The sequence below is a fragment of the Halichoerus grypus genome, chromosome 14 (genome assembly GCF_964656455.1).
Source record: "Halichoerus grypus chromosome 14, mHalGry1.hap1.1, whole genome shotgun sequence".
NCBI lineage: Eukaryota > Metazoa > Chordata > Mammalia > Carnivora > Phocidae > Halichoerus > Halichoerus grypus.
The window spans coordinates 8,429,736-8,453,691 of NC_135725.1; the positions used below are offsets into that span (position 1 = coordinate 8,429,736).

Below are 23,956 nucleotides of genomic sequence, written 5' to 3' on the forward strand. Positions count from 1 at the left end.
TATAGTCAGTGATGGAAAATATTTTTTTAGTGTTGAATGTATTAATAACACAAAAATCATTGGGAACTTAGTGTGAATATACAGTAATGAGACAAATCTTTCCTGGCCCTGGGGGCATTTCACTCTCCAACTGGGTAGCTTTGAATAGATTTGTAAGTTTAGATATGTAAGCTGAGAGCTGTGTTTTTGAGACCCATCCTGGGAAAGGATTGAACAATAGTTAAGGACGAAATCGCTTGTTCCTTACTGATGAAAATAGGTACCCACCTTTCTCTTTTGTGGTTGGAGACTTTGTGTTTATTTTATGGATTTAATATAAAATTTTGAATCAGGAATGGACTAAAGTGGGGCCCTGCAGCTTTTAGCTGTCAGAACGCATTTACATCTATAGACTAGACCTCCCAGATATAATTAAGAAATTATGTACATTGACAATGAAGAAGAAAGTTTATAAATAAGCTAAACTACCTTGTAAAAAATTACTGACTGGGTTTTTACTAAAGGGGTCATTGAGAAATGAGGACCTAGTCTAACAGACTAATTTCTCTTAGGGAAATGTTATTTAAGTGTTTCTATGGTGAATTATTAAAATGATTTCTAGAAGTAATCCAGTGATGAACTAAAAAAGGGAAACTTTTTCAGCCAAAATTAGTGTTTGGTTCTCTGCTCATTATATACACGATTCTCTTATGGAAGAAGATTTTATTTATTTTATCTGGTTTTACTGTTAAAAACTCCCTTCTTACCACAGCCACTTCCTAGATTTCTTTTTCTTGAAAAATCTTTTGGAATATACTACACATACATACACTTGTTTGAATAGATATTGGTGAGACTCAGGTATCTTAATAGAAATTGCTACCGCTCCTTGCTGCTCTTGATGGGGAAGAAACTGTTCAGACCGAAGTTGTTTCCGCATGCTTCTCTACAAAATGGAAAATGCAGTTGTTTACTGCCTGTACTCTCTGTCATCGTCCGTGCATCACTGCCCCTCAGCGGACAGGTTTTAAGAAGGCAGGAGAAAGAATAAGATAAAGCCCGGTGGTATTTGTTCCGCAGGAGGCGGTCGAGGCCATCCGCGAAGCCGTCATCTACCTGGCGCACACACACGACGGCGCTCGGGTGGCCATGCACTGCCTGTGGCACGGCACCCCCAAGGTGAGCGGTCCCTTCGGGCCGAGGCGCCGCCCCTCACACGTGCCCTCGCCTGCCCGCGGGCTTCGCCCTGGTGCGTAGGAACAGCGTGACCTTGGCGGAGCTGCGCCTCCTTGGGGCCTCCCCGGAATTGGATTTTCTTAGGGCCTGGGGTTTCTTTGCCGGAGTTTTCATGAAAGTACAAAAGCTTGAGTTGTCTTTATTTGGGAAGGGACCCGGTCGAGCAAGTAAATGCAGTGTTTATGTCAGGCTTACATTTATAGAAGTTTGGGTACCTGTCGGATTCTTTGATTCCTCATCTACTGATCTTCATGGGGGCGGGGGAGGCAAGGTGCTAATGAGCAGCTACACGTTTGCTCATGTGGGTGTTAAGTACTTTGAGGGGAAAGGTAAAGATCCATGTTAAATACAGAAGTTTCACAGAGATGCTCCTCATTTCCTTGATCGGTATAATGTTGCCTTTAAAAGAGTTGCGCTCTGCCCACTTTTTAAATGAATACAAATTTAATTTCCGTTCAGTGAGTATCGAATACTGTCTCTGTTGCACTCTTAGGCATTTCAAGTCAATTCAGACACTGAAAGAGTTCCCTCCATTCTCACTGTTTTAAAAGAAGGTAGTTTTGCTAGATTTGCCTTTCAGCTAATTTATGGTTCCGTATTTATGTCTCAGTGCATTGTCACGAACAGCTCTAAGGTTGTAATAGTTCTGAAAGGACTTAAAGCATATTACCATTTCTTTTTTTTGTTCTGGCTCATAACTGTTTTCACTAGTGAAGAGTATGCCAGACTGGTGGGAATTTTAGTATTATATAAAATTTTTGACTCTCTAATTACTAAGCTGTCACTAAAAGTTATAACAAAAGTTAATTTTTCTTTTTAAAGGACAGGAAAGTGATTGTGAAAACAATGAAGACTTACATTGAAAAGGTGGCTAATGTAAGTATAATAAAACCACAATTTGTTATGTTTTTGTTTGATTTTGGCTTTTCTTTTAGGTTTTTTTTTTTTTTTTTTAAGATTTTTATTTATTTATTTGACAGAAAGATAGCAAGAGCAGGAACACAAGCAGGGGGAGTGGGAGAGGGAGAAGTAGGCTTCCCGCCGAGCAGGGAGCCCGATGCAGGGCTTGATCGCAGGACCCTGGGATCATGACCTGAGCCGAAGGCAGACCCTTAACGACTGAGCCACCCAGGTGCCCCTCTTTTAGTTAATTTTAATAATAAAATGAAATCATGTCTATTATAGAAAACTTGAAAACTGCAGAAAATTGCCAAGAAGAAAATTGTTCATTGTTTTATTACCGTCTTTTAGTACACATATGCCTATATTTTAATATTAAATTTACACTAAATAAGATTTCTCCTTTTTTCATTTAACATCTTACTGTAAGTTTTCCATTTCTAGTAGATATTTTTTGAAGTCCTGATATTTACTTCTTCAATGAATTTGTCCAATTATGTTATTAAACATGGAAATTACTGCCTAGAATAAATTTGTAAGTTTTATAGTTCTTTGGGATCCTTTGGAGATGCTGTAACAGCTCTCCAGATGAAATTATAGAGGATACGAAAAGATTTTTCTAAGGAATTAATTGCCTCAAAAAAATAGTATCTCTGTGTATTTAAATACTAAATAGTTTTCCAGGAGTGTATGTAGTAGTGAATGTTTTTTCATTCTTGAGTTACTTTATATGTTTAAGCTTCTGATTTACTGGGAACTAAAATTGGTGATAACTGTTTCCTACGAAAAATCCAATGAGAACTGCTAACATCTGGTGAATACTTGATTTAGTCAATGCTGCTTCAAACACAGATAAGCTGGTGCTTTGTGACCGTATACGTCCCTGTCATCTTCTGTAGGGCTGGAGACTAGAGAGAGCTGTGGAAGGCCACGTGGAAGGCAGCTCGCAGAGTCTGTAACAAAATGAAAGAGATTCTCTAGGGAGTTGTTTCCAGAGTATGACAAGATTTTATTATTCATTATTCACCATTAAGTAAATCTTTGGTATAACGTTTTGAGTATTTTAAATTAGAAATGAATAAAAATAGAATGTTAATAGAAAATTCTGAAAAGTATTACTAGTAGAAGACATCATTAAATAATAAAATTAGATTGTTCTAATTTTACAGTTTAGTTGTATAAACAGGTTTTTTTTTTTTTTTTGTCTTTGAGAACCTAATCCCAGCAAGGCATTATGATGGTAATGAGAAATTAACAGTGCAGTGCCTTTTGCATCTCAAGGAGTTGTCTCTAAAGAGGGGAGATAAACTAATAATACCCATGGATATGATTTATGGTTATTTAGAAGTGTTTACATTTCCAAATATTGGGGATTCCTGACATACTCTATTTTTTCGATCCTTTTAAATTTTTAAAGACTAATTTTGTGGCACAACATATGGTCTATCGCAGTGTCTTGAGAAGAACTTTGTGGAATTGGTGGGTGTGGTACTCTGCAAATGTCAATTAAATCAAGGTAGTTAATAGTGTTCATACCATCAGTGTTTTTACTGATGTATCTTAGGTAGTTCTATCAATTGCTGAAAAGTGTATTAAAAGCTCCAACTGAAATTGTAGAATTGTCTTTTTCTCACTTAAATTCAGTTCCAGTTCTCCTGTATTCATCCAGAGATATTTTGTGTTTGGGCATGTTTCTGCGTGTGGAACTTAAAAAAATCAGAGACCAATGGTTCTGTACTCTGTGCACTTTGTTCTCTACTTCGTTTCCTTCACTCAGTCCACCTCAGGGGTCATTTTATTTCAATATACATACATTTTATCTACCTCATTCTTTTTAATGACTGGATAATGTTTTATTATATAAGTTACATAATTCACTTAAACCAGTCCCTACTGTTGGGCACTTGGGTAGTTTCTAGTTTTTTGTTATTTCAAATAGTACTCAAGAACTCCTTGTGCATTTGTGGAAGCACATCTGTAAGATAAAGCCCTAGAAATGGAATTGTTAGATCAGAAAATACATGCACTTTAAATTTTTATAAATGTCGTCAGTTGCTCTTCAAAGAAGCTGAGCCACTGTACATTCTCACCGACGACAAAGAAGTGTGCCTGCTTTTTCCCAGACTTTTGCCAAATTAGTATATTAGCAGGGGTTTTCACTTTTGCCTAGATGATAGGTGGAAAATGGTATTTCATTGCTTTAATTATTGTCCTTAATTAGTGAGTATTATTTCATATGCTTAAAGCCACTTGTCCCTTTTTTTCTGTGAACTGACTCTTCGTGTTCTGTGTCCATTTTTAGTAGAGCGTTGGTCTTTATATGGTAAAGATGTTAGACCTTTGTTATTTTTCTCCAGTTTGTTTCTAACTGAAACATTATCACCTGCCATGTTCTTTAGGCCTGGCTCTGAATGAGTGTTACCAGAAGTCAGATACCCTTCTCAAAGTAAAAGATTGCTATCATTATCTAGGATACAAAAAGAATATGCCACAAGCTCTGAAAACACTTTTTTTTTCTTTTGTCATAAAAGTAGAAGTTCTTAAACTTTAGAACAATATCAGCACAGAAGTAATTCTGTTATTTCAAGAGATGACCATTGTGAAAGTCACAATGTATATATTTTTTTATTTTTTATTTTTTTTATTTATTTATTTGAGAGAGAGAGAATGAGAGAGAGAGCATGAGATGGGGGAGGGTCAGAGGGAGAAGCAGACTCCCCACCGAGCAGGGATCCCAGTGCGGGACTCGATCCCGGGACTTCAGGATCATGACCTGAGCCGAAGGCAGTCGCTTAATCAACTGAGCCACCCAGGCGCCCCCATAATGTATATTTTTTGATCTTGTGCTGCTATACTTTTTAAAAGCGGTTACTTTTACCTTATTCTCATAGTATCTAAGTATATTCTTCTGGTTTATTATTTCAATATTTCTATTCTCATTATATAGGATTATTTTGAAGAAATTAGTACACAAAAGAAAATGAAAAGTCATTTATAATCCTTTAACCCAGAGGTGACTATCACATTACAGTGTTTTTCCTTCCATGATTTTCTTGGTACACATACTATATATATTTTGTACATATATGTGATTCTATCTGAGTTTATATGCTTTCTTTTTCATGATTAAAGTTCTGTATATATACATATATATAGTTTTATATTCTTAGGGTTTTTTTTTTCACTTACGCTTGAATTTTTTAGTGTAATTTTCAAGTAGTTATTTATTAACAGGATACCTGTTTTTGAGAGGTGTTATATCCTGGTCAGTTAAAAAAAAATGAGCCTCGGCTATTTGATGTTGAAGAATGTGCTTTTGTTTTTCTCTGTTTTTTTTTAAATCAACTTAGAATATAATTAACTAGGCCCTGATAAGAGAGGAAGTTCCTTTGAATGGCTTTTATCTGTCTTGTTTGTGTTATGGTAGACAGTTGTCAGGTTGGTAACCTTTATAAAGTGCCTCCATGGGGGGAATAAAAGGGAGAAGCAGTATATTTTTCTAACCTTCCCTGGCTTCCATTTCTTACAGGGCCAGTACTCCCATTTGGTCTTACTGGCGGCATTTGATTGTATCGATGATACTAAGCTTGTGAAGCAGATAATCATATCAGTGAGTAATTCTGATGGTCTTGCATATACATTAAATTGATATATTGTTTGCAACTACATCAGTGTGATTTTATACCGGTATGTGTAAAGACGTTGAAGTGTGCTTTCTACTGGTATTTTGTTATTTTATTTTATTTTTTTTTGGTCTCAGTTCTGTTTTGGGGCATTTGCTTTTTTCTTGTATAAACCACAATCTTGTAACTTGATACTAATGATTAATATTATTTTAATTTTGCAAAAGACTGGTTACATTAGGATCACATGGCTTTTTGACCACATGATGTGCTAAATGAAAAATGAGTAATATAGTGTTGAGGGGTGATCAGAAATTCATCGCCATCGTAATTCTGCAGTTATTCGGGGACTCACAGGGAGAGGGTGTCCTTTTTCTCCTTGTGCCTTTGGAGAAACTACCTCTGCTCAGTTCCCTGGTTTGTCATTGCATCGGTGCTGGTCGGAGCTGGAGAGGAAAAACTGATAAAACTCACTCAGTTGTGATACTCCTTAGAGCTTCTGTGAAAGCTTCTTCAGAGTCCTATTAAAAAGTCTTACTAAAATTAACAGACCAGCTTCCTTTTCTCATTTCAGCAGTTCCTTCTAGTGCGGTACAGTGACCACAGAGTGGTAATAATTAAATGCAGTTCATTTAACCCTAAGTTGGCCCTCAGAAGAACTGTTGTCCTTTGGGTAAAAGCACTTCAGGGTAAAAACTGCATTCTTCAGAAGAGTGCTTGCCTCTTTTTCTGACTTCTGAATATGTGATCCTTTCTTCCTTTCCTCTCTTTCTGGTGTGCAAGTGGCGTGGGCTTTGTGATAGAGGTTGCAGGGGTGGGGATAAGCAGTTGCAACATTGGTAGCAGTGACCAAAGTTAGAAACATTCTTAAAACCATATGATGTGTACAGACCTGGATTATTCATCTAGGCATCATGCAGACCTTTGTTGGATACACACAGATGGGGCCCTTGGGGAGATCTTAGTGACAAAAGCGACTTTCCCACCATGAGCAGGGAGAAGCCATGTGGATGTTCAGAAAGAGACTTTACCTGTTGGCACGTGGGGGTGCTGTGGCCTCTCTCTGCAGCCTTTCTAGAAGAGCAGAGCTGGTGTAGTGGGAAAACGGGCTGGCGAGGGTTAGGTGCCAGCCACGGGTCCCAGTGTGTGTGAATTTCTCATGCCCTTGCTGTCATGTTCCGACTTCCCCCTGACTGTTTTAAGATTGCGATGACTTTCTTTGGGATGGGATTGTGGGAAGAAACAAGTTGGCAAGACTTTCATGTCACAGACGGAGTATTTTGGCATGTTCCTTGTGACTTTATTACCCTTTTGACTCCAATCAATAATGGTTGTTTTTCATTCTGGTGACAGAGATGTGAGGCCATAAATTGGCAAAATGAATAAAGTTGTTTCATGAAAATGGAAACAGGCTGGGCTATTGAAAGTTTGCTTTTGTTTAATATTTTCACGACAACTAAAATTTGCATAAGTGTTCCAAATGGATTTCCAGAGAAACCAGACTTCCTTCAGAATTTACCACCATTGTCTGCTAGATTAATTTTTTCCGAACATTCATCCCACTTGAAGTTGCTGTTGAAACAGTTTTAATTCCTTGTGCTTATCGGTTTGATTCCCACAACTACTTGAGCTACATTCCTAATGACTTTCTCATACTTAGGGCAGCTTTCCCTGAGAATGGCCTGACGTGCTGAACTCTTGCTTCTAACTGACAAAACGCTCAACAGGTTCTGTGTATCATTAAACTATATAGCTGGTGATAAAATCCAGAAATGCTAATTGCTGTTGAGTCTTTCCCACCACCACAAAACCTGTTGCAGTATTCAGTGCTTTTTAAGAATACCCAAGAAAGCATAGCATTGCTAATAAGCATTCTGTTCAGGGTCCTGAAATGTCAGGTCGAAATCAGCCAGGTCAGCGGAGCCGTCATCTTTTCCCACCCACTTGACTTTCCGGAATAAACATGCTTATAAGATTTGATCCATTTACCCCTGGAAGTGTTGGTGTGATGCAGCTGCTTTGATAGCGGCTTTCCTCTGAAAAGGAGAGAAGTGCACTGACCAGTTGCTGTTTGAAAGGGAATAAGTATTGCTGCGTATTTTAAAATTTATTATCTTTTAAATATACAGGGAGGTACTAAGAATAATACAGCAAACACCCAGCCTCCCACCGTCTGACAAAGAAGTAAAACTTGACAAACACGCTTTAAGTTCAAGCCTTCAAGCCTGTCCCTGATTGCCTGTCCACCCCCACGCATACCCACTGTGATGAGTTTTGTTATGTATTGTTTGCATACAGTTCCTCATCCTTTCTCTGAATGTAGATGAAATGGTACTGTTTTGCATGTTTACAAATTCTATGTAAGCGATATCTTGTATGTTTTCTTCTGCGACTTGCTTTTTTCTTTTGGCATTATGTCTGTGAGATTCATCGGGCTTGGCAAGTCTTTTTTTTTTTTATAAAAGGCCAGATTGTAATTATTTTAAGCTTTGTGAGCCATTATATGATCTCTGTCGCCTATTCTTGGGTTTTTAGTTTAGTTTTCTTTATTTTTAGCGACGTTTAAAATATGAAAACCATTCTTACCTCATAGGATGTGTGAAAACAAGCTGCAGGTTGGATTTGACCCATGGGCTGTGGTTTGCCCACCCGATTCTAAACCACCGACTACCAGTGCCAAATAGTATTCTATGAGTATACCGTAAATTATTTTTCCCTCTTTCTGTTGATAGAGACTTAGATTATTTACAGTTTTTAAAACATTGAAATTTTCATTATTTTTTGCCATTCAAATTTTATTTTTTCTAAGGCATTTACTTAGCACAATCGATGGGTTGCCAGAGACGCTGCACACATGTTTATATAGAATCATGTGCCACATTTCCCACCCAGCCGCTACAAAACCTGTTGCATTATGCAGTGCTTTTAAAAATAGCCAAGATGGCTTAGTGTTGCTAAGCATTCGACTCAGAGTAGCTGGGTTTCCTGAAATGTCAGGTTGAAATCATAGCCTAATAAACATTCCTCCTTCTCTCTTTTAAGAACAAGCGCCAGTTCAGTTTCTTATCTGGTCTCCCCATCCTTGCAGCTCCTGTAGTTAGTCTCTGCCATCCGTTCATTTAGCAGTTGATGGTGATGTGCCCCGGGCTCCGGCCAGGTAAACGAGGAGGCGGGCCAGGTGTGGGGGGTGGGCTGTGGGGAAAGGAGAGGCCAGAGCTACCTGTCCAGGGTGGTAGCTGCCAGCTTCTGGGAATCTGAGCTCCACAGTGATAGATTCTCCTGGTTTTGTTTTTGTTTACTTTTAATTGTGGTAAAATACACATAATAAAAAATTTACCATCTTAACCTTCCCCTCCTTTTTTTGCACACTTTTTTTTATTGAAGTAAGGTTGGCATACACTATTTTATCAGTTTCAGGTGTACAGCATAGTGATTGGACAATTACATACATTACTGTGTGCTCACCACGATAAATGTAGTCACCGTGGGTCACCATACAAGGCTATTACAATATTGCCGACTCGGTTCCCTGTGCTGGACTCTACAGCCCTGTGACTTACTCATTTTGTAACAACAAGTAAACAAACATCAGAAATACACTCATAAATACAGAGAACAGGTTGCTGGGGCGGGGGGTTGTGGGGGTGGAATGGACGACATTGGTGAAGGGGTTGGAGAGAGAGGAACTCCCAGCATTTTGAAGTTCAGTAGTAGTAAGCGTATGCACAATGTTGTGGAGCCAATCTCCAGAACTTTTTCATCTTGCAAAACTGAAATGACAGTCATTAAACTCTATCTTCCAGTTGAGTGATTACAGTCAAAGAGGTGTACTTCTGGACGGAATCACCATAGGTTTAAAAGAAGCACTTAAGGGGCTGCAGTCCTTGCCTGGCGATCTTCCTTTTATACTTCTCCATTCTTTACCTCTCATTGGTACTATTCTCTTTTTATTACATTTCTCTTGCCTCTTCCAGTAGATTTTGGCTCTTTGTAGGTTATGGCCAGCGTGCATCTCTTGCTGGCCCCGCACGCAGCACCCCAGGCTCTGTTCTCGGTATCGTGCGCTGCTTTCTGCATGCCCTCCTTCCACCGAAAGTGCAAGACGTGTGCTCTGACCCTGCTTCCAGGGCGCACCCTTTATCATGACCCTTACTTTTCCTTGGCAAAACAAGAATGCCTGTGAATCTCCTAAGGGTCCAACACAAGTTGGACAGTCAGAACTGGGCAAACATGTCTTCGGAGGGAGAGTTGTTTTTTTTTTTTTTTTTTCAAGATTTATTTATTTATTTATTAGAGAGAGAGCATGAGAGGAGGGAAGGGCAGAGGGAGAAGCAGACTCCCCGCCGAGCAAGGAGCCCGATGCGGGACTCGATCCCGGGACTCCAGGATCATGACCTGAGCCGAAGGCAGTCGCCTAACCAACTGAGCCACCCAGGCGCCCCGGAGGGAGGGGTTTTATTCTTCCACCACACTCTGCTACGGTCCACACGCCTGCCCTAGAGTGAAGCACACAAAGAAGTTACAACAAATGGGTCTTGGGATTTTCTCTGTGTTAATTCTTGTAAGAGGGATAGCTGAGTCGAAAACCTTTAAAATTGAACCTTCGTTGTTGGGGGTTCTCTCTCTCGAGGATGCCAAAATCATGACCCCAGCAGCTTTACTTAATTTCACAGTTAAAGATCCTGTAAATTGAGAGGTGTGTTTTTAATATGGACATAAATTACTTTAAAGCACTTTTCAGTTTGCAGTGTGAATTTTCTCATTTGCTCCTGCTAACGACCCACAAGTGAGGCAGGCGTATCATTTCCTTCTACAGATGAGGGAGTTGATAGGCAGAGAGGTTGGCTGATTTGCCAAAGGCTACACAGCTTGAGCCCAAAGATCGAATCCAGCACACGGTCATCTGTGCCATAGCTACCCCTTACCTATTTCTACATGTTACTGTACTCATTAGTGTTTGGGGGGGATCATCTAGAAATTTCTCTCCTCCTTCTCTGTAATCCACGTTAAAGAGAAATGAATTAGCACTCTGTAACGTAGCCATGCTCATACTATTTTATTTTTTCCAAGATGAATGTTTTTGATGGTAGGAAAGCTGGCTGAGAGTGAGATGGGGAGAATTAAATGACATCACATTTTTTTAAGGTGGGGAGGGGCAGAGGGAGGGAGGAGAGAGAATCCCGAGCAGGCTCCACACCCAGCGCAGAGCTCCACGGGGAGCCCGACTCGCGGCTGGATCCCACGCCCCTGAGATCATGACCCGGGCCGAAATCAAAACTCGGCTTCACCAGCTGAGCCACCCAGGCGCCCCTCATGATACCACATTTTTAAGTAAAGATTTTTTTAGTTTCATATGATTGTTAGTTTATAAACATTGCACTCTCTTAAAAACCTTAAATTTAGAACATAAGTTTAGATTCTAAATTTCCTAATGACACACTGAAAGGAAGGAGAAGTTCAGTGAAGTTGGGGACTAGTCCTAAGTAGTAGTTGTGCTTGGGTTTTGTGTGTATTTTGGAAGCCCTGGCTTCTTGTGTTGAGGTGAAGCCCTTTCTGTCCAAACCGTGTGCCTTGTACTAGCCCTCAAGTGTCACCTCCGCAGAGGAAGTACGTCCAGGAGTACGTTGCGGGCTTCATGTCTCCCCTTTTCCCCTTCACACCAAAGGAAAAAACTTTAATTAGAAATAAATCAGCAGCCATTTGTAGCTCTTTACTGCATACTCCCCTGGGGTTTGGTTTTGTTGGTTTTGTTTTGGTTTTTGATTCTTTGGGTTTTTGTTTTTCAAAAAAGCAATTGCTCTAAAGATATTATACCCCAGAGTGGTTTTCCGAAGGACAGCAAGTGGGCGGGGGCGGGTTAATGATCGTAGGAATTGACCTACGCTGTGTATCCACAGATTAAAGCATCTGTCTTTTATGAGTTGGTTAAACCTTAAATCGGAAAGCCACACTAAAGGTAACCTCTATCTGTGGTACCAAATGCCTCATTATAAAAAATACATACCCTGAGCCCACTTTGGGACATGTTTACCTTGAGATTACAAAAGAGCTCCCTCCCTCATGATAAGGTATGAACATTTTTTTCTGTCTTCCTTTTCTTACTGAAATTTTAAGTTCTTTTTTTCCTGGATGGTTGAAATTCATATTCATTTCGAGATGGTTACATCTTTAGCACCTGTTCTCTACAAACCTTTACGTTGTATGGGGAGATCTTCATATGTAACCTTAAACATCTTCAAAAGTAAGAGTACAACGGGGTTTAAAACCATGGAAACCCGTGGTCTTGGGTCAGCCATGTCCTGCATGAGTGACCTTTACACATCTACTACAAGTCACTTATCTAAACCTCGGGCTTCTTGTTAGTAAGACGGAAGTAACTATACTCCCTCTGTCATGGTGTTGCGAAGAGTATTTAGGATAATGGGTATACTGCTCTTCACGTTGGGTCTGGTTCCTCTAAGTGCCTAACAAGCACAGTATACTTTTGTGCAGACAATGAGGGAAGGTTGGGATTTTAAAAAGAGAACTGTGGCGTGTGGATTCTGGAGTTGCATTGCCAACCTTGGGGCCACAGATTTTGTACTATTGGGATCTCCTCGATGACCAACTTCATTTTAACTTGGCTCCTTGCATTAAATTATTAATCTCATTATAATCAATGGTTACTTAAGAAAATAGCACATCTGAGTATATTATCTCATGGAGAATTCCCTTCCATGGAGTCAGGGGACCAAGACGAGTGAGAGCCCCGCCACTGACAGGCTGTGTCCTCTGGCAGGTCACTTCTCCCCTTCATGGGTCCCTCATCTGTAAACCTGAAGACTTGCACGGCATTCTCTCTGTGGCCCCAGCCCGTTGCGCTGGATCTGTGCTGCGCAAACACCTGTGGCTGTGAATATCTGTTAGGCTTGTTGCAAGGATTAGGAATGTTAGAGGGGAAAACAGACGATTTTTTTCTGTTGCAGATTCTCTATTAAGAATAATAGAGATTTTCTTTTCTTTTCTTTTTTTTTTTTAGAATAAAGGAATTTTTAAACCATGACTTTGTCTGAGAACATCAGCACATTTACACAGGAGCTTAGCTGGGCTGGGGATGACATTGCCTTTGTCAGTTCAATTCAGACAACTAGAAAAGGAGATTATTGTTCTTGGGAAGTTGATTGGAGATGTCATAGAGCGTAATTATTTGTAACTGCTCCGTGGACTCTTTCTGCATTGATCCCCGCCCCCTAGTTTTGTTTTCAATGCAGTACTTAAACAGCCTTCATTTGCCATGAATAAGCAACTAATGTTAAAAGCCTTTATTCACTGGTTCGATGCAACAGAGTTCCTTTATCTCTCTTCACATACATCTCAGTGGGGAAATTCTAATAAGAATGTTCTTCATCTATGCCGATTCTACATGTAAAGCAGCTGCAAATTAACTATATCTGCTCGGTGACCCCAGCAAGCCGTGTCCCTAGTAATAGTGGCCTGAGAACTATTGGTCATAGTGAAAGAAGAGAACTCCTGTAAAGATTTTTAAGTCCTTGAGCTCGGTCAGTTATATAAACGGCTTGTTCAGCCATGCTGGTCACAGTCCAGAATCAGTTCTGAGTGTCAGTCTTTGTGCTTTAAGGACCAGATTTCAAAATTAGCTCCACATTTTCTATTAAGTGCATAGGAGAAAATAGTTGGGCATGGATCCTTCTGTGCCCTGCAGATTTCAAGTGTACATCATTTTAAGCACATAGGTTCATTTTTTGTTTCTTTAATTTTCCAGGAAATTATTAGTTCTTTGCCTAACATAATAAATGACAAATATGGAAGGAAGGTCCTGTTGTATTTACTGAGCCCCAGAGATCCTGCACATACGGTGCGAGAGATCATTGAGGTTCTACAGAAAGGAGATGGCAACGCACACAGGTAAGAAGAGTCGAGTCACCGGAGCCCTTTGTTCCCCTGCTCTGCTTGCTTCTTAGTTTCGAGTAGCTGATGTTTCCAGAAATCTGCTCATGCACGCATACCCTCTATCGTGCTTCTTCTCTGCTTAAAACTCAGAAGGTGAACCCCATTTTTAAGCCTGTAATTTTGACAGATTCTTAAAGTTCTTACCTGGAAAAGAAATAAAAGTATCGTGCCAAAAGAATGCCTCTGAGTGCCTGGCACATAGTAGATGCTCAGTGTATGTGGTTTGGCTTGGTTTTGCTATTTTAGCAATTTTTTTGAGGTTTGTTGTTTTGTTTTTTTAACTCAGGTATAGTTAACATACAGTGTTATATTAGCTTCAGGTGTACAATGTAGTGATTGAACAGTTCTGTGCATTACTCCGTGCTCATCATGTTAAGTGTGCTTTTTAATCCACTTCACCTATTTTACCCATCCCCCCCCCCCACCTCCCCATTTGGTAACACTTCGTTTGTTCTCTAGAGTTGAGAGTCTGGTTTTCAGTTTGTCTCTTTTTTTTCTTTTTTCATTTGGTTTCTTAAATTCTACATGCGAACGAAATCATGTGGTATTTATCTTTCTCTGACGGACTTATTTCATTAAGCATTCTACCCTGTAGAGCCATCCATGTTGTTGCAGATGGCAAGCTCTCAATCTTTTTTCTTTTTCATGGCTGAATGATATTCCATTATATATATACTACCTCTTCTTTATCCATTCATCAATCAGTGGACACTTGTGTGCTGCTTTCATAATTTGGCTGTCGTAAATAATGCTGCACTAAACATAAGGGTGCATGTATCTTTTCAAATTAGTGTTTTCATATTCTTTGGGTAAATACCTAGTAATGGGATTACTGGGTCATAAGGTATTTCTATTTGTAATTTTTTGAGGAATGTCCGTACCATTTCCCCACAGTGGCTGCCCCAGTTTGCATTCCAACCAACAGTGCACGAGAGTTCCTTTTTCTCCACATCCTCGCCAAAACTTGTTTCTTGTGTCATTGGTCTTGACAGATATGAGGTAGTATCTTGTTGTGATTTTGATTTGCTCTTTCCTGATGATGAGTGATATTGAGCATCTTTTCATTTGTCTGTTGGCCATCTGGATGGCTTCTTTGGAGAAATGTCTATTCATATCTTCTGTCCATTTTTATTGTTTTTCTGGTGTTGAGTTGTGTAAGTTCTTTATATATTTTGGATACTAACCCATTATCAGATATGTCACTTGCAAATATCTTCTCTCACTCCGTAGGTTGTCTTTTAGTTTTGTTGATTGTTTCCTTTGCTGTGCAGAAGCTTTTTTAGTTTTAGTTTATTTTAGCTTTCCTTTCTCTTGCCTCAGGAGGCATATCTAGAAAAAAGTTGCTATGGCCGATGTCAGAGAAATTACTGCCTGTGTTCTCTTCTTGGATTTTTGTGATTTCGGGTCTTACATTTAGGTCCTTAATCTATTTTGAGTTTATTTTTGTGTATGGTGTAAGAAAGTGGTCCAGCTTCGTTCTTTTGCATGTAGCTGTCCCGTTTTCCCAACACCTTTGTTGAAGAGACTGTTCTTTTCCCATTGCATATTCTTGCCTCACAATCCTTTGTTGAAGATTAATTGACCCTATAACTGTGGGTTTATATCTGGGCTCTCTGTTCTTTTCCATCGATCTATGTGTCTGTTTTTGTGTCAGCATCTTACTGTTTTGATGACTCCAGCTTTGTAGTGTATCTTGAAATCTGGGATTGCGATACCTCCAGTTGTATTCTTTTTCAAGATTGCTTTGGCTATTCAGGGTCTTTTGTAGTTTCATACAAATTTTAGGATTATTTGTTCAAGTTATGGGAAAAATGCTGTTGGTATTTTGATAGGGATTGCATTACATCTGTAGATTGCTTTGGGTAGTATGGACATTTTAACAATATTTGTTCTTCCAGTTCATGAGCACAGAATATCTTTCCATTTGTTTGTGTCACCTTCAATTTCTTTCATCAGTGTTTTATAATTTTCAGAGTACAGGTCTTTCATCTCCTTGTTTAAGTTTATTCCTGTGTGTTTTCTTCTTGTTGGTGCAATTGTAAATGGAATTGTTCTCTTAATTTTCCTATTGCTTCATTATTAGTGTATAGAAATGCAACAGATTTCTGTATATTGATTTTGTATCCTGCAACCTTACTGAATTCATTTATCAGGTCTAGTAGTTTTTTGGTGGAGTCTTTAAGGTTTACTCGATACAGCGTCATGTCATGTGCAAATAGTGAAAGTGCAGTGGCTAGCGCTTCGAGTACTCTGTTGAATAAAAGTAGTGAGAGTGGACATCCTTGTCTTATTCCTGACCTTAGGGGAAAGCTCTCCGTTTTTCATCACTGAAGATGATGTTAGCCGTGGGTTTTTAATATACGGGCTTTATTATGTTGAGGTATGTTCCCTCTAAACCTACTTTGTTGAGGGTTTCTATCATGAATGGGTGTTGTACTTTCTCAGATGCTTTTTCTGCATTTATTGAAATGATCATATGGTTTTTATCCTTTCTCTTGTTTTTGTGATGTATCATGTTGATTGATTTGTGAATACTGAACCACCCTTGCATCCCAAGAATAAATCCCACTAGATTGTGGAGGATGATTTTTTTTTTAATGTATTAATGGATTTGGTTTGCTAATATGTTGTTGAGGATTTTTGCATCTGTGTTTATCAGAGATACTGGCCTGTGATTCTCTGTCTTTTTTGTAGTTGACTTTATCTGGTTTGGTATCAGGGTAATAATGCTGGCCTTACAGAATGAATTTAGAAGCTTTCCTTCTATTTTTTGGAATAGTTTGAAAAGAATAGGTATTAACTCTTCATTAAATGTTTGGTAGAAATTCACCAGTGAAGCCATCTGGTCCTGGACTTTTGTGTGTTGGAAAGTTTTTGATTACTCTTTCAGTTTCATTGCTGGTAGTCAGCCTGTTCAAATTTTCTGTTTCTTCCGGATTTAGTTTTGGGAGGTTATATGTTTCTAGGAATTTATCCATTTCTTATAGGTTGTCCAGTTTGTGGCCATTTAATTTTTCATAAGATCCTCTTGTAATCCTCTGTATTCTGTGGTGTGGGTTGTTATTTCTCCTCTTTAATTTCCAATTTTGATTATTTGAGCCCTCTCTTTTTTTTTTTTTTTTTTTAAAGATTTTATTTTATTTATTTCAGAGAGAGAATGAGAGAGAGAGCATGAGAGGGGGGAGGGTCAGAGGGAGAAGCAGACTCCCCGCCGAGCAGGGAGCCCGATGCGGGACTCGATCCCGGGACTCCAGGATCATGACCTGAGCCGAAGGCAGTCGCTTAACCAACTGAGCCACCCAGGCGCCCAAAGCCCTCTCTTTTTTTGATGAGTCTGGCTAACGGTTTATTAATTTGTTCATCTTTTCAATGAATCAGTTCCTGGTTTCATTGATCTGTTTTTTTTTTTTTTTTTAGTTTCTATTTTGTTTATTTCTGTTCAGATTTTAGTATTTCCTTCCTTCTACTGGTTTGGGGTTTCTTTGTTCTTTTTTCTAGCTCTCTTAGGTGTAAGGTTAGATTGTCTTTTTGAGATGTTTCTTGCTTCTTGAAGCAGGCCAGTATTGCTATATATTTACCTCTTAGCACCACTTTTGCTACATCCCAAAGATTGGGGATTGTTGTGTCTTCGTTTTCATTTGTCTCCTAGCATTTTTTGATTTCTTCTTTGACCTCTTGGTTGACCCATTCATTGTTTAGTATCATGTTATTTAATCTCCATGTATTTGTGTTCTTTCCGGATTTTTTCTTGTGGTTGATTCTAGTTTCATAGAATTGTGGTCAGAAAAGATACAGAGTATGACATGATTCTTTTTGAATTTGTTGAGACTTGTTTTGTGGCCTAATATGTGATCTGTTCTGGAGAATATTCCATATGAACTTGAAAAGAATGTGTATTCTACTGTTTTAGGATGGAATGTTCTGAATATATCTGCTAAATCCCTCTGGTGCAATGTGTCACTCGTAGCCACTGTTTCCTTGTTGATTTTCTGTTCAGATGATTTGTCCATGATATAAGTGGGGTGTTAAGGTCCCCTACTATTATTGTATTACTATCGATTACTTCCTTTATGTCTGTTACTAACCGCTTTATGTATTTGGGTGCTCCCACGTTGGGTGCATAGATATTTACAATTGTTATGTCTTCTTGTTGGATTGTCCCCTTAATAAATATTTAGTATCCTCATTTGTCTCTTGTTGCAGTCTTTGTTTTAAAGTCTATTTTGTCGGATATAAGTATTTCTACCCCAGCTCTCTTTTTACTTCCATTTCCATGATAAATGTTTTTCTGTCCCTTCACTTGCATTGTGCATGTCTTTAAGTCTGAAATGAGTCTTGTAGGCCATGTTTAGATGGGTCTTTTTTTATACATCTGTCAACCTATGTCTTTTGATTGGAGTGTTTAGTCCATTTACATTCAAAGTACGTTTTGATGGATATGTACTTATTGCCTTTTGTTACTTGTTTTATGGTTTTTGTAGTTCTCGGTTCCTTCTCTTGCTCTTTTCTTTCACAGTTTGTTAGCTTTGTTTAGTGATATACTTGGATTCCTTTTTCTTTATTCTGTTCATATCTATTACTGGTTTTTGAATTGTGGTTATCATTAGGTTTATATATGACATCTAATGCATATAGCAGTCTGTGTTAAGTTGATGGTCACTTAGTTGGAACCCATTCTAAAAGCGCTAAGTTTGGTAGTTTTCCCCTCCCCCCTCTCATTTTAGGTGTATGGTGTTATACTTCACATCCTTTTATTTTGTGACTCCCTTGACTGACTGACATAGATATACTTAATTTTACTGCTTTTATGCTTCCTACTTTTCTTAATTCTGCTTATGGTCTTTCCTTTCCACTTAGAGTCCACTTTAACATTTCTTGTAGGCCTGATTTAGTGGTGCTGAATTTCTTTAACTTCTCTTTGTCTGGGAAACTCTTTATCTCTCCTTCTATCCTGAATGATAACCTTGTTGAGTAGAGCATTCTTGGTTGCAGCTTTTTTTCTTTGAGCACTTTGAATATATCACGCCACTCTCTTCTGGCCTGTAAAGTTTCTGCTGAAAAATCCACTGATAGCCTTAGGGATTTCCCTTGTATATAAATGTTTTCTTTTCTCTTGCTGCTTTTAAAATTCTCTCTTTATCACTACTTTTTGTCATTTGAATTATTCCTTATCTTGGTGTGGACCTCCTTGGTTTGAATTTGTTAGGGGCTATCTGTACCTCCTGGATTTGGGTATCTTCTTTCTTTCCTAGATTTGGGAAATTTTAAGCTGTTATTTCTTCAAGTAAGTCTTCTGCCCCTTTTCTCTCTCTTCTTTTTCAGGGATCCCTATAATGTGAATATTATTACCCTTGATGATGTCACTGAGTTCCCTTAAATCTATTTTCATTTTTTATTGTTGTTTTTTCTCCTCTTTCTCTCCTACTGCTTTCCATCATTCTGTCCTCCAGGTCACTGATCTGTTCTGCTTCCTGTAGTCTACTACTTATTCCATCTATTTTTTTTTTTAATTTCAGTTACTATATTCTTCATGTCTGATTGTCTTTTTATTTTCTATCTTTTTGTTGAGGGTCTCAATGAGGTCCTCCACTCTTTTCTCAAGTCCAGTGAGCATCTTTCTGACCATTACTATAAAATCTCTATCAGGCATATTAATTTTCTTTGTTTCATTTATGTCTCTTGCTGATTTTGGTCCTCTTCTTTCATTTGAGACATATTCTGTCTCCTCACTTTGTCTAACTCCCTGTGTCTGTTTCTGTGTGTTAAAGTCAGCTATGTCTCCTGCTCTGGCAGGTAGTGTCCTTATGCAGAAGAGGTCCTGTAGTGCCCTGCAGTGCCGTGTCCCCTGTTCACCAGAACCTGGCACTCAGGGGTGTCTAGTTTGTGTGTTGTGTGCACCCTCCTGTTGTGGCTGAGCCACTTTTTCCTTCATTCCAATTATGTGCAGTGGCTCTCTTTCCCTGTTGTGGGCAGGGACTGTGTTGTTAGTGGGCCGGCGGGGGAGGGGCGGTGCCTTGGACTTGATTTGTCAGACCAGGAGTTTGCCAGAGATGCAGTGGCGCCGAACTGCAGTGTTGTCCCCTGAGAAGCTTTCGTTGGTGGGCGGGGCCTGTAGCCAGACCAGATATCTGCCCCTAGACACTGCTGGAGCTGCATTGGACTGGTGTGTGTGTGGTTAACATTCGCTCTCCCCAGGGCAGGAGTTGCTTTGGAGTGGTGCTGGCCCCTGTCAGCTTGCAGAGCTGCTTTGGATGGTCTCTGGCCAGGGGTGTATTGGAGGGAGGTCTGCAAGAGAAGGCCGTGTGGAGCATGTGGTGTTAGCAAGGTCTGCAGTGGTCTTCTGTGGGAGGGGCCCTGGAGCAGAGGCCTAGCTGGAGGGGGTGTGTCCGCAGAAGTGCGCAGGGCTGGGGCGCGCTGTTAGCAAATCACGTGGAGAGTGTTGTCCAGGCACTGGTTCCCGCAGGTGTCCACGGATCTTGGCTGGGGGACAGGGAAGGGGAATGACCCACTCTTCTTTGTTCCTGGAGAAGTCTCCCAAGGGTCCCGGCTCCTCCGCCCCTCCGCCCCTCCGCCCCAGGCTGTGAGATTAGTAAGCAGACTTCCCTCCCGTGTTTCCCAGATGCTTTTCAGCCTGCTGGCTTCTATGCTGTGTCTCCACAGGCGGCTTGTTGTGCTGTCTCCTTGAGGCGGGGACTCCCGTTTCCTCTCACCCTCCCACTTCTCCCAAGCCAAGCACGCTCCTTCTTTAAAGTTCCAGGTGTTAAGCCCCACTGACTGTAAGAACTCATGCTGAATTTCAAAGCCAGATGTTGTGGGGATTTGTCTTCCCCATACAGGCACCCTGTGCATGGGATGCCTGACATGAGGGCCTGTTTCCCTCCCTTTTCCACGCCCACTGCACCCCGCCCTCCTATAGACAGTCCTGGAGGTCTTCACCCTTCCTTCCTCTCTGTTATGGCCTCTTCTCCACATTGAGCTACGGAGAGTCCGTTCTGCCAATCCTGTGGTCGTTCTCTGGGTTATTTACATTGATGTGGGTGCTACCTAGTTGTATCCGTGGGAGGAGGTGAGCCTAGGGTCCTCCCACTCCACCATCCTCACCGGAAATTGATTTCCCTTTTAAGCTACTGGTATCACATAATGAAGTATTCTAGAGAGTAGAGTCCATAGAGTGGTCTAATCCTGTCTTATAATTTGTTGTTGCTGTTGTTTGGGTTTTTGATGGGTTTGGGCTGGCTTGGTATTACGTAAGTGCTTGTTCTGTGCCAGGCACTGTTCAGATGCTGGGGACACGAAGATGAAAGAGGGGTATGCCACCCTTAAATTGCTTATTACCTGCATACACAATAGAGACAGACAATTACGATAAGTTTGACACGGACTGTTTTAAGCCCTTAGAGGTTTTTGTGGTGATAAGATCGTTGTATTTCCTTTGCTGTTCATCTTACCTTAACGCCTCATTCCCCGTGTTCCGACAGTAAGAAGGACGCAGCGATCCGCCGGCGAGAGCTCTTGGAGGCCATCTCTCCCGCTTTGTTAAGCTACCTGCAAGGACACGCCCGGGCCCTGGTGCTGGATAGGTCTGCGTGTGTGTTGGTGCCCGACATCCTGGGAGCCGCCGTCGGAGACGTTCAGCCTGCCATGAGCGCCGTTGCTGGCTTGGCAGCGGCCGCACTCCAGCCGGGTGGCAGGGACGGAGAGGTAACGTGCTACCGCCGGGCAGGGGGGAAGCGCCTGTCCCTGAGAACATTGCCGTAAAGAGAATTTGAATGCTCATTGTCTCAACTCACCCCGTGCTGACAGCACATCTGATCACCGTGAATTCAAGATACAGTGCCGTGGCAGCACCGTCTTCCTCAGAATCTCCCCGCGACTTCGTGTTACCTACAGAGGGGGGGAGACAGAATCTCCTCCGTGCGGCTCTCTGTTGTCCACGACTGCCCCACACTGCTTGTCCAGCGTATTTCTGTGCTCTTGATTCCGTCCTGAGTTTGCTGTGGATTTCGGCACCTCTCTGCGTCTGCACACGTCCCCTCCCTCAGCCCAGATGCTGTCTGTGTCTCCGCTTTGCTGTGCTGTCTCTGTAGAAGGCCCACCCATCCCGCAAGGTCCCCGGAGTCCTTCTCGCGGAAGTCTTCCCAGTTCCCTCTCATTAAGGAAGTCTGCTCCTTCTCATAGCTCCTGCCCTTGATAGTTCCGCCTTACACCTGAAGTTCACGGATTCACGTACCTGATTTGTGCGGGGCCGTGGTTGGCACCGTCCCTCCCCCGCCCCCCCACAAGCTTACTGTTTTGTTGAGCACAGTATTTAAATGAACATGTACACAGATAATTACGTAAGTTAGGATCGAGATGAGCGCTGAGGGAAACTGCGGGTTCTGTGGGACTGTATGAGAACGGGAGCCAGCCTGTCTGCAGGAAGGCTTCCCTGAGGCAGTGAAAGCTACGCCGAAACCAGAGGGTTGTAGCTCAGTAGAGAAAGGCAGAAAGAAGACTGTAGGCGGAGGGAAGAGCACGTGCGGCCGTCTGAAGGAAGAAGGGGCCCGGCACGGGTGAGAACAGAAGGCTCAGGTGTTCAGGGTAGGAGATCAGCTGGCAGAGGGAAGAGAGGAGGCAGAAGGCAGACGGGCAGGGCCTTTGTCCTGCACTAGGTCGTAAGCTTGGCGAGCAGACGTGTGCGTGGAGCCCGCGGTGTCCCGACGTGGCCCATGCGCCTCAGAGAAGGCTGGGACCTGCCCTCGTAGAGCAGAGCAGATTATCAAGTTGGGAAGATGTAGGTATGAGTTTTCTCCCTAGGAGATTGAGCGTTGTCCCCCATGCTCCATAAGGAGAGATCCTAGGTATGTGGGACCAGCTGATATCTAAACATCATTCAGCCCCAGCTTCCCGTGTTTCTCTGCTGTAACGTTTTGTCCCACAGGTTTATTTGTACCTCAGAACTGCTATTGCAACCTGAACGGTGGTTAGCGTGATCTTGAGACGGGCACTGTGCTGGTGCCATTCAGCTGGGGGCTCCTGAAGCTGAGCCACGGTGCTTTTTAGTGGTTCCCTTGAACATCCGTCTGAGCGTCAGTCTGGGGATTAGACGAGGTCGCTGGGCCCTTTGGGTATTCGTGGTCATTCTCCCTAAAGACCTCCTCAGCATTGCGGAACTTTCCACGCGGCCGTGTCCTCACCTGTGCGAGGTAGAGAACAGATGGTAGGCCAGGGCGTGGCTGAAGACAGCTTTGTATGTTTTCCTTCCAGCTTCACGTTGCAGAGCATCCCGCAGGACATCTGGTTCTGAAGTGGTTAATAGAACAAGATGAGAAGATGAAGGAAAGTGGAAGAGAAGGTAGGCTATAAAACTTTGAACTTCTCCCGTATCGTCTGTGGAATTTCCTAATCCCCGGCAGCCCTGAACTTGATGCCCGCCATTCACGTTCAGATGAAATTTGTTGAGTGTTTAGAAATGGTGTCTCTGGACAAGAAATGATTTAGTGCTTGCAGATAAGCTTTAGTAAATACTGGAAATTTATGTCCTGGAGTCCTTTAATTTCCTTTCTCTTCCCCACCCTCCCTCACTGCCTCTCCTCCCTTGCTGCCTCAGACTTCTGAGCTGGAGCGACCAGGGCCCTAAAATGCCATTCCGTTCCATGGGGGGGCGATAGCTGGGGCGGGGGGACATTTGTGAGTGTCACTACCCCAGCTGAAAAGCAGGATATCTATCTCTAGTTTGGAGGAAGGGATAAGCAAAAGAAAATTGTCCTCATCAGAATTTTGAACTGAGGCCTGTTTGGCATTGAAATACATGTGACCACAGAGCAAGCCAGTCCTTGGCCTTTGTGGTCTTTCACAGCCTTCCTGGCTGCTCTGTGGAAGCTCAGCTTTCAAGAGAAGGACAGTGTCTTTTAATCGAACTGAAAAGTTGCATACCATTCCTTTCTCGGCCCCGTCTTTGAGCAGACCTCCTGTAACTAAATTCAAGCTCCATCCAGCGTTTTAGCCACTAAGGAGATCTCCCCCACTGAGTTCGAGCAGTTTGTGCTTTCTGTCATCGTGTCTGAAAAAAGGGACAGATCGTGAATTTATGTGTTGAGGCAAGTTGCAGTTCTAATGGCTAGTGAGGCAATCAATACAGTGGAGCTGTTGCTTCTCACTCTGCCTTTAAGAATAGAGACTCGGGGCTGTTTTTCATCACAAACTTTTTGTGAAAGACAAAGCTGCTTGTAACAAATTTTGAAGAAAAAATAACATATTGAATCCTCTTTTTCATTATTAAGAAGTTG

General features: G+C 41.4%; 1 protein-coding gene across 2 annotated transcripts in view; it reads left to right on the top strand.

Annotated features, from left to right (window-relative positions):
* Positions 1-23,956, top strand: part of PUM3 (pumilio RNA binding family member 3) — a 46,392-nt gene that overhangs the window by 16,849 nt on the left and 5,587 nt on the right. For both annotated transcript variants that reach the window (XM_036076082.2, XM_036076081.2), the window contains exons 11-16: positions 1,060-1,158; positions 2,038-2,091; positions 5,645-5,725; positions 13,501-13,643; positions 21,167-21,389; positions 22,935-23,022. In XM_036076082.2, coding sequence (XP_035931975.1) covers positions 1,060-1,158; positions 2,038-2,091; positions 5,645-5,725; positions 13,501-13,643; positions 21,167-21,389; positions 22,935-23,022 — 688 coding nt within the window. The remainder of the gene's footprint in view (positions 1-1,059; positions 1,159-2,037; positions 2,092-5,644; positions 5,726-13,500; positions 13,644-21,166; positions 21,390-22,934; positions 23,023-23,956) is intronic.